General features: G+C 41.1%; 1 protein-coding gene across 1 annotated transcript; it reads left to right on the plus strand.

Moving 5' to 3' along the window:
* Nucleotides 1-6795: 6795 nt before the first annotated feature.
* ino80c (INO80 complex subunit C) lies at nt 6796-10392 on the plus strand. Its single transcript, XM_041942851.1, has 5 exons — nt 6796-7061; nt 7252-7368; nt 7459-7570; nt 8059-8126; nt 8229-10392. Exons 1-5 carry the CDS (start codon nt 6822-6824, stop codon nt 8358-8360), a joined length of 669 nt encoding a protein of 222 aa, XP_041798785.1. The 5' UTR covers nt 6796-6821; the 3' UTR covers nt 8361-10392.
* The last annotated feature ends 533 nt before the right edge of the window (nt 10393-10925 follow it).

Genomic DNA, 10925 nt, shown 5'->3' on the forward strand with positions numbered 1-10925 from the left:
TCTGCCTGGCCTGAGTCTGTCTGACTGAGAGAGAGAGAGAGGGGGAGAGAGAGAGAGAGAGAGAGAGAGAGAGGAGCTTGGCTGCTGATGTGCGGAGCAAACAGAGCACAGCATCACTGCTCATCCCTCCCTTCACTGCCTCAACCCGGAAGAAATACTATAACTGAGCCCATCTTCTTTTAGATAATCCAAAAATGCACCTTGGTTATGGATATGTGGTACTCCTCTGGTATCACAGCCTGTGACATTGGATAGACAATCTTGGACTGAACAACAAATGCATTCATTTATGCAGGGTTCGGTTTGCTAAAGTCTATTTGACAGAAAAGCTATTCAAAATGAGAATGATACTGCCTGAGCTTTGTTTAAGAGTAAGATGAACAGCATGACTAGCATTAGGGGGAGGAAGTCCACAGATCCGCAGATCAGGAAAGGTAGCAGTACCACACTCTAGAGATATTCTATTGCAAGCAAAAGTACATTGAAGTATGAGCATCAAGTACTCATTATGCCTAATGGCATGTTTCAGAATAATTTATGTCACTGGATTATAATCACCGACGCATTAATGTGTTCAGCACTTTAATGTTGAAGCTGGTAAAGGTGGTTTAACTGTTGTATATAGTTTATCTGCAGGGAATCTTGTCAATCTCCTCTCTGGGATCAATAAAGTTTTATCTTAGTCTATAATATTAAAGCATCATTTAAGTGTTGATTATATTTTGGATTATAAAATGAGATATGCAAAGTAACAAACAACTAAAGTTGACAAATAAATGTGGTGGAGTAAAAAGTAGAACATCTACATACAACAATTACTTCAAAATTGGGCTTATGTACCGTATTTGAATAAATATACTTAGTTGCATTCCACCACTGCTGTTAACCAACCCAGACTCTAAAAGTCAAACAGTGCTGGTCAGAGAGAATTTTTATTATGGATGTCAAACACACATTAGAAATCGCCAAAGGGTAAACCTTGCAATTTATCTTATTTGAAGTAAATAATGGATGTCTTATAATGCAACTACATGTCCCTCAGGGAAGCTGCAAGACAAGAATATCAACTGTCAACTGTCTGTTCTGCAACTTTGCTTTTTTTTACTGGAGAAAAAAGAAAGAAAACCCAGACATAATAACTATTTAAAATGAAAGTGCTGCATTTTTCTTTCCTAGTTTCTATGAAATATAACTGTGTGTTGGAATATGAACACATAAACCACAAAGCACTGCTGGAACTGGTGGGAGGTCACGATGAGAGGCCATAACTTCCTCTTGTTTTTATGGGCCACTACTTGCAAACATACCATCAATCCAAAGAGAGGTCAGATGCAGCTAAGGGCTTGTCATACACTGCTATATATTGCAGATAAAAACCGGACTGAAAAAGGAGAGAAAAGAGAGTGGAAAAGAAAATTGGCTCCTCTTTTCCACCACAATATAGAGGAGGAGGTGTGTTTATGGCAAATGGGATACTCTCAGTTACAAGAAGCCATAAATAGGATGTCAACAGTATTGCTTGCTATTACCTGTTCCATCAGGGGAGTGTTTAAATGTCTTGACTGCAGGCATTACCTTTTTTTCGTCACAATTTATTACCAGAATACAAGAAGCACTTGGGAGTGCTCAGACCATTGCTCGTGCCAGGCAGAGCTAGCTGCCTGACTCAGTGAGTTTATTTTTCTTCAGTTGATACCATTTTATTGAGCGCACATTCAGAGGGACGGTAAATTCTGTTTCTGATTGGCAATAGATTCCAGGGCGTAAATTCTGTGAAAGATTCAAGCTGGCCATTACAGGATGTGCAAGATCAGGGCAGTTTTTCAGAGGTGCACATGCAAATTGGTTTGTGTCAGCATCACTGCCAAACTCCTGTTGCACAGGAGTCAGTGAGGAGCTGTGTCTGATCTTTATGACTCAACGTTCTACCTGCAAAGACAGAAACCGCTCTGCCCAGACTTGAAAAGATGGGAATCACAATACAGCTGCACTTCTAGGTCATGCAGAATGCATTCAGGAAGAGACATTCAGCACAGTGAATGATTAAACATGTCATACACACAGACTGTTTGCATTCTCCCCTGACAAGCTTGCTATCTTGTATTTGTCATTATACATCTGCAAAAGACTCTCACAACCTTCATTTTTTTTGTCTAAGTTATGATCTTTCATTTGGAAAAGAAAACCTGCTGTCAGCTGTTTTTGGGATGCACCAAATCCACTTTCATTTGACAAAGCAATTCAATTCCTGTTTTTCTTCTTTAGAAATAGATATAGTCCACATTCTTTGCACGGCATGTGTATTTGTTAAAGAAGCAGGCTTGGGATTTAAACACACAATAAAGAAGGGACCTCTCCTCAGCCACACCGCTGAGCAAGGCAGCAAATATCCCATAATTCATCAGAGGCATACAAATTTCTTACTGTGATCGAAGGCTAAACTGAACAAGACCAGGCTTGCCCAGTTAGTTTACAGCAGATGCTTTCAATGTGTGCTAATACAGAAGAGTACAGCTGAAAAGTCGCAAGCACACTTTTTCTCATATCACAGGATCTGCCTACACACACGCACGCATGCATGCACACACGTGAGAGCTATCCATCCCCATTACAAACATTGACATATATCCAGCACCAGTCAATGGCCTGCTGACACAGATCAATAAGTTGTGCTTCAGGCAGGGGCTTACATGTTAGGCTTGCTTTCCACTCAGAGTCACTAGAGCAGAAACTCCACCAACACGCTTACATAATTTGATTTTAAATGACATCCCTAGCAGCATGTATTTGTGTGTGTGTGTGTGTGTGTGTGTGTGAATTTGAAAATCACCTTCACAGTGAAAATGCTTTTTCTTTGGCTTTTTGTAGCAACAGGACAGTTTCAAGATGATCGCAGACAGCTCAGAAGAACATGAAACAGCTTCCCTTGTATAACAGAAGAGCTCTGTGTGGCACCCAGGTGTGTTTAGACTGTCAGCTTTACTGCAGCTGGTGCAAAATGTTTGACTTTGATGTCTCTGGTTCCAGCGTGCAGCTCCGGCCTGCTGTCTGCCTGACACGGTATTGTGTTCATAAGGAAAAGGGGTATATGCGTCCAGTGGCCCTCAGATACAGCTCATAGTTTAACTTACCCCATAAAACATTCATATCTGTTTGCAATTGAGCTTCAGCAGAATCTCTAGATATACTTTATTCATGTAGGAGGCAGCAGCAGTGCGCCAGTTCTGAAAAATGAATGAGCGATTGTGTCCTCTTGTCTAAGTAAGACAGTACAAGGACAGCAAAGTAGCAGTAAGGCCTCTGTGTGTGTGCGTGTTAAAGATGCACCCCCACACATACAGTATTACACATGCATCTCTCAGATCATCAAGGTGTCCACAGCGGTTCAGGAGCACTGTGCTGAATTTGGATACAGGAGATCTTTGTTGTGTGGAGATGTCTGGATGCTGACAAGTCCTTCCCTGGTGGGCAAGCGCAGACTGATGGATATGCTGGAGGCACTTTCCCCTCAAAGGTGTTAGTGCGAAACACTGTGACTGAACGACAAGAGATAAACCATGTACCTCCCACAGCATTGCATCCTGCTCTAATCAACCAGCAGATTACCGGAGGCCACCTCAGTCTGCAGAGTTATGCTGACAGGTAAGCTTGTTTGATTTTACTGGAACTACTTTATACAGAGATCCCTGTAAGGGAAAGTTTTACTCACTTCCTCTCTTTGGCAGGTCAAAGGAAGTGCCTTTGGTTGCTGTAGTTACATTCAAATGGGACTGTAATAAGTATTTGACCATGCTTATATATTGGCCAAATAGTCTGCTCCTGCTGCAAAACCTGGGGGTCCACACCTGCAAGGTGTTGCAAGATGAATGCGAGGGGTTGCAAAATGATTCATGGTACAGGAAGCAAAAAAAGATACCCTTTTTTGACATTCCTCTAATCTTTGCTATTTTTCTTGTGAAACACTGGATGATTTTACCTCTTCAGGCCTCTTACACTTTCAAATTCAGATGAAGCAGTCTGAGAGGTCATGAGGAGAGATTTGTGGCTCATGGACGTATTCAACCTTTGAGGCAGGGTAACAATAGACTTTGGATGTTAACTGGTCTTTTTCATTGTACTCTCTACAGAGAGATAGAGTACAATAATTTTTTACAACAACTGACCGCTCCTCAATCACAAAGCAAGTCAACTGAACCGGCTCCTCAATTTGTTTGGTTCTTGCATGACTATCAGGAGTGCTCATCATTTGTCAAAGACGATCATCCTGAAACAAAGTTGGCAGTGAAGAGACAAACAGGAGGTGGGATTTATCTCTGCATTATTACCTCCAAATTGCCCTGCATATAGACAGTCAATATTGTGTTAGCTTTACACTAGATGCACTGCTTGCAGCTTTATTTGGTTATTTATTAATCATTTTTCTACTGTGACTGCAACCACAAGGAAAATACAGTGCAGATTATGCATCTTTTATTTGACAGAAATTTTTGCACGGACCAAAAGTTTATGGTACGAGCGGAACTGCAAGAGTAGCCCTGGTGTATTTCTGGGAGTGGACTTGATTTTTGTGTACAGAGTTTTGGTGAGTAATGTGTGGTTAGTTAGGGGGCATTTCATTGAGATTATGGGAAGCGTTGTTGTATGTTGGAATTAGGATAAATCTCAAAGTATGGCTGGAGCTGGGTGAAAGGTAGGGACCTGGTAGGTCAGCATGATAGCTAGCCACAATTTTAACCTGTTTATATGGGTCACTATCTACTCACATTGAGAGTTCATCCATTTTGTAATCATCTTGTTTCTGTCAGGATGAGTGACTTTGCTCAGGTTGCCTCCAGCTTTCTACATGCAGAACCTCCTATAAACACATGGTGGCAGCAGCACTCCACTGACAGGAGCTGCTGAGCCCACCTGTCACTGTAATAGTACTATTGGTTCAAGTCATACTAGCCCTGTTGTTTTCCTAATTGTCTTTTTTTTTACTCCACTTGATTTTATTTTATTATTTATTGTATGTTACATTGCATTTGGGTAATGTTATAATTCGAGCAACTCATATTCCATGTTTGGATAATGAAATTGCTGATTCTTTGTCCTGGTTTAAATTTCAACATGCATGCTGGTTGATAAAAGGATTCCTGTACCACAGCCTTATACAAAGACACTGTGGCCGAATAAAGGAAGTACATTAATTATTCATTTGAAAGGGACAATACACATTAATACAGTGCAGTGCATGCCTACATGCGTATATGTAGGCATGCACTGCACAACAACAATAACAACAACAAAGACAGTGCAAAGTATGGCGGACAGTCACAGAGGTACATATCTATATGTATTGCGCTCTGCGAGAGGTCCGCCTAGCCATGATTGCATTGTTGGTTTGTTTTGAACCAGTTTTTGAGGTGGGCCTTAAAGGTGCTGTCAGTAGGGCATTCTCTTATTGTACATGGTATGTTGTTCCAGATGTTACTGCCCTTAACCGACATAACAGATTGTCCAAAAGTCGTGTGTCTGTAAGGTACTTCGCAATCTCCCCTGGAATTGGCTCTGGTGGTTCTGCCACTGCTAACTTTAAGTTTTATATATTCTTTTAACGGAGGAGGTGCAAGCCCATTGAGTGTTTTGTAAATGATGCAGGCATACTTAAAAACTTTTAAGTTTTCAAAACTCAAGAGGTTGTAATCTCAAGGATATGGCAGTGGTGTTGAGAGATCGGTTTTCTGTCAAAGATTATGATTCTATTGGTTTAATTGTAGTTATTCCAGTAAGAGACAAGTTTGTAAAACAATATTCAATGTGGGAAAAAATCATAGCATGCATAAACATTTTGGCAGCGTTAACTGTCAGCGATGACCTAATCTGCTTGAAGTTAAGTAGATTGAATTTGATTGTTTTTGAAATCTTGATTGAACATGATTTTTAAAGGAGAGAGTAGAATCAAGAATAACACCAAGGTACTTCAATTATTTTACTAACTCAAGTTCCTCTCCTCAAGAGGAAGTCTTGAAGGATTTAGTCAAGGTCTGCTGTTTATACTTCTACTCCACTATATTTCTGATGGAAATGTTGTACTTTTTGCTGCCACAATTACAGCTTTAGTTACTTTGTAGATTCATATTAACAATAGAGACAATTTAATCAATAAATGATGATATTTTAATGTAAGTTAGGATAAAACTTTATTGGCCCCTGAGGAGAAACTTACAAGCTATGCGGCAGATAAATAATATAAATAGCTAAAACACTTTATCAGCTGCAACATTAAATCGATGAATACATTAATTTGCGAATAATAATCCAGCAATAAAATGGGTCCTTCTCCAAACTGCTGAATAATTTAAGTATATTTTAATGGTAATACTTTTGTACCTCTACTTATGTAAAAATTTTAGTACATGACCTTTAAGAGATCTAAGTAAGAGATCTGTGTATTTCTTCCACTATTAGCATCTGAACAGCAAGAAACAAACAAACAAATAGTACAGAAATAATTAATAAATGAACAAATGTACTTCTACTTAGTAAAACATTTGAGTGTGACAGTGTTTCCACAATGTTGTACTGGTACTTAAACTTTAATAAAAGACAAGTACTTCTTCTGTTATTTGAACAACACGAAAAATACATATATGTAGTTTTTAGGTTTTACTACGAACACTAAAAAAAATAACTGTTTTTTTTCTGTAGTTACAATTTTTTTACTTAGTGAGATCATAAACAGTACATATTATTTAACGATTTCGTTATTATGTCAGCGGAAGTGAAACAATTCCACATCCGGGTCATGCAATGTTTACGATCCGGATGGCGGACGGCTAATGCTAAGCACGCAGAGAGTAAGCTTCATCGACATCGTATTACAACCACTTTGCTCTCCACAAATGGCGTCTCAGATACCCATAACCGTCAGGGCCCAGCCTGCGGCCGCCAGCGCTGCCTCTCTCCGCGGGAAGAAGCGTCCCGGCAGTCCGGCGGTTTGTGGCGCTCCGCAGGCTGCCGGCAGCAGCGGCAAGAAAAAGAAAGGACAGACGGCAGCGACACCAGCAACACTGACTCAGGTGATTTGTATCTTGTTTTAACGTCTTACGCATCGGAACAGCTACAAAGAGTCAGTGAATTGTATCTTCAAGGTTCACGTTACACTGCATTTAGCCAACTGTAGACGATGTTGACATTAAAAACGAGTATCTTAAAACCAAACGTGTTACTGTTTGTGTGAAGGCGTGTTTTTCTTCCATTCTTCATCAGGTAACAGCGGTGGAGTCGGTGGCTGAGGTGAAGGCGGCGGGGCCACCTGACAGCGCTCCGGCTGCCACCACAGAGTCTACGGCAAAGCCTCCACCCTTCAAAGACCCCACTTTTATGGTGAGTGTCTGCGTCCATCCGGGTGTTGATGTTTATCCGCCTCTGTAGCTTCTCCCTCAGTCTCTGCCTCCCCCCTCTTCATCTCGGCAGCACTCTGGGATTGGTGGAGCAGCAGCAGGTAAGAAGAACAGGACCTGGAAGAATCTCAAGCAGATTCTGGCTCTGGAGCGGGCTTTACCCTGGAAGCTCAACGATCCCAACTGTAAGTTCTTGTATATTCAAAATTTTACCCTAATTATTCTTATATGTTAGTTTTTATGAATATTTTTAAGGTGTGCACATCTTACATTTAAAAATTGTAAAGTTTGCCATTTTTAAGACAAAGTACATATTGCTATTTAATGAAGGGACCTTATACAGAAAAATGATCGAAATTACGAAAAAGACTTTTTGACCACTGAAAGCATGTCCTGTATTGAATGCTGCTCATTCATTTTTTGATGTGGGAATATTCCTGGTAAGTGACTTTATTCCACTGATGTCCAATGCGAAGCGGAATCTCACAAATAGCTTGTGTTGTGTTAGTAATCTAAAACATTTTAATTTGACTTGGCTAAATGCATTTTAAATTGATGTTTAGGTTAATGTGGTGTAGTCTCTCACCTTAAATCTTGCTCTTTGCTGTATGTCAAAGCCGTATAATGTTACATTCTATTAAAACTTTTTAATCAGTAGTTGCTGTGTTTGCAGACTACAACATTGACGCCCCTCCCACCTTGAAGCCAACTAAGAAATACTCTGACATCTCAGGACTCCCTGTGAGAAATCAATTTGCTAAAATCCTCATTGTACAATAAACAGAATTATGTCTAAGTCCTGTATAAAGCACACACTCAATACACTCTCTTGTCTTTCCTCAGGCGAACTACACAGACCCACAGACAAAGCTACGCTTCACATCCTCTGAGGAGTTCTCCTACATCCGCCTCCTCCCCACTGATGTTGTTACCGGCTACCTGGCCCTTCGAAAGGCAACTTGCATCGTACCCTGACAGCTGAGCAAGGCTTGAAACCTGAAACTGGTTCAAACCAGAACTGAACTCATGTCAGTGTAGGAAGCTGTTGGAGCACAGGCTGCTCACTGAGACAACAAAGCTTTGAGCCCCTCTGAAAGGACAGCCGCTGGAGCTCACAGGCTGACCTTTGCTGTCTTTAAAAAGACAATCTAAGTCTAATTGTTTACTGTGTGTATTCAGAAAGTGTTTATTCAGAAATCAACAGTAACATTATTTAGCTGATTTGTTTTAATACATCTCCTAGACTCCCTGAGTGTAAACCCGGGAGAAAGTTTGGCAGCTTGGCACAGACGCTCTCCTGCTAAATCCTTGGGGGACATACAGTTGTTTCTCAAGCACTGAATACAAGCATTACTGCTAGGATGCCCCCTGTGGCAGAACATCTGGTTTCCAGTGGTGTAAATTTAGCCAAGTTTGGGTAAAGAAACGTTGAAGGAGTTTGTCCATGTCAGATGGACTGTTGGTTACTTTTTTAGAAGAGGCCCATTAATGCTCACTTGAATTTATTTGGTGTTAAGTCTCTTTCATCTGCGTTTTTTTATATGCTTCTGGGTATAAACAAACATTTTCTCTGTTGAGACACAAAATTGCTGCCTGAAATTTGTTTCAATCTCTGATATTGTAACCTTTCATCATACTTGCTGGACATTTACACAAAACACTCCTTTTGAAAACGAGTGCCTTAAACTGAAACTTCCATACCTGCTGCTTCACGTGGCTGTTTCTTGGACCTTCTGTTATATGCAGTAACCTGCATGCACGTAATCTATGCAAATGTGGCTGAGCCAAGAGTCACATGGGCCATATGTAAATGCAGAATTGGTTCCACATGGTTTTAATTCCACAGCAGCACTTGATATACGATTTGGTCTTGGACTGGTAGAATGAGAATGTCTCATTAATCACACACGGCAGGCATCCAGGGTGATTTCCATGGTATATTTTCCGCTATTTTTCACAAACTTGATGAATGAGGACCAGTGCGTTTCTCATGTGAATGATTCTTATAATGCAAACTTGGAATAAAGGCACCAGCACAGTCACCGAGGATCAGGAGCTTGAGTAAAAATCGAACCTAGCTAACAAGTACGGCCTGTGAAGCAAAAGCCTTCCGCTGTACAGTTTTCCCCTCTGTGCCATAACATCCCCAAGTCTATGAAAAACACATGAGTGACACTGTAGCATTGGATGACATAATGGAGAAACACAAATCTAATTGTATTTCTGCAAACGGTCAGTCTTGCTCACGGCTGAGTGCGGCTCCTCCCAGCTCGTTAGCGACGCTGATGGAGGCAGTATAGTATATCTATGAGAGTCAGACCAGCATTTCCATTCCTGCTGTGGCATCAAAACCTCAACATAGTGATTAATGAACGGTGCCAGGGCTTTCTGCTACCCAAGCACACAACCCACTAGAGTGTGTCTGTCCGTGTGTGTGTGTGTGTATGTGTATGTGTAAGTGTGTGTATGCTCTTGGGTTTTGGGGCATCTTTGCCACCTTTGTCCACCCGAGAAAGAATAGAGTGGTAGTGTTAGTTGGTCTCTTTGTGGTTAGGGCTGTGTTTAAAGTCAGGATCAAGTTAGAATTGTAGCTACATGAGTGTCTCTATATTAATATTCATCACATATGTCTGCTCCCCTGAGTCTGCCTACTCCAAAATGAATGGAAACACGGTGTAACATGCAGTGTGGCCAATAAATCCTGCAGGTGCACCTGTCTTTGCAGTCCCACTTTGTCACCACCTGGGTGTGCCAGAGCTCTGCTCACTGCGCCACCTTGCCCTGTGTATGTGTTTGGTGTCTCAGTCCAGCAGTGAGTCAAGTCAGGTCACATGAGAGTGTCCATTTCTAAGCAAAGTCTGGGATTTGTCCACTTGTTGATGCAGCTCTGCCTGTCTTCCACACATCAGCAGGTGATTAATAAAAACTACCAACTACTGAAAGGCTGTCGTAAATCAAGTGAACAGGCTGAATAGAAATCTAATTAATATAATTGACATCATAAACATTTTAAATACTACTGTTAGAGTTTAGCTGACAAACGTGCCTTGATAAAACTGACATGTACATATAATATAATAAAAACATGAGCACACTGATTAAAACAGGCTTATGACAATCACTACTAATTGCAGCATGGGCGCAGAAATGGATGTAGCAATTTAGGACTACAGTTCAGTCACATAATAACCATCATTAAGAAATTGATTGTGATGTGCATAAACCAGCTTGTCTTCCTTTGGTGGAGGATTTGGCACCTGCTGCATTTCAAAGGATGTGTGTTTCCAGAGGACGCACACACCGGCTGAGCTCAAATCAACGAGCCAATCCTCTGTCGATTTTGTTTTCGAGGGCATGCTTTGCTGAGCTTCTGCAGGCAGCGTTCTCTGACACCGGGGAGATGCTCTCGGTGAACTGCTGTCATCTTGGTGCTCATTTAGGTCCTGCCTGCCCGAGGGTTTATGTCACTGTCACATTGTAGTGATGATGAAGATGACGTCTGTGCTGTATCACGATACAGACGGTAATTATGTAGCTTCT

The sequence above is a fragment of the Chelmon rostratus genome, chromosome 8 (genome assembly GCF_017976325.1).
Source record: "Chelmon rostratus isolate fCheRos1 chromosome 8, fCheRos1.pri, whole genome shotgun sequence".
Lineage (NCBI taxonomy): Eukaryota > Metazoa > Chordata > Actinopteri > Chaetodontiformes > Chaetodontidae > Chelmon > Chelmon rostratus.

Bases quoted from the DNA above. Each gene is read 5' to 3' on its own strand.
- ino80c (XM_041942851.1), top strand. From the start codon at position 6,822: ATGCTAAGCACGCAGAGAGTAAGCTTCATCGACATCGTATTACAACCA. The intron at 7,369-7,458 runs GTGAGTGTCTGC...TCATCTCGGCAG, and splicing joins TCAAAGACCCCACTTTTATG to CACTCTGGGATTGGTGGAGC. The intron at 7,571-8,058 runs GTAAGTTCTTGT...CTGTGTTTGCAG, and splicing joins GAAGCTCAACGATCCCAACT to ACTACAACATTGACGCCCCT.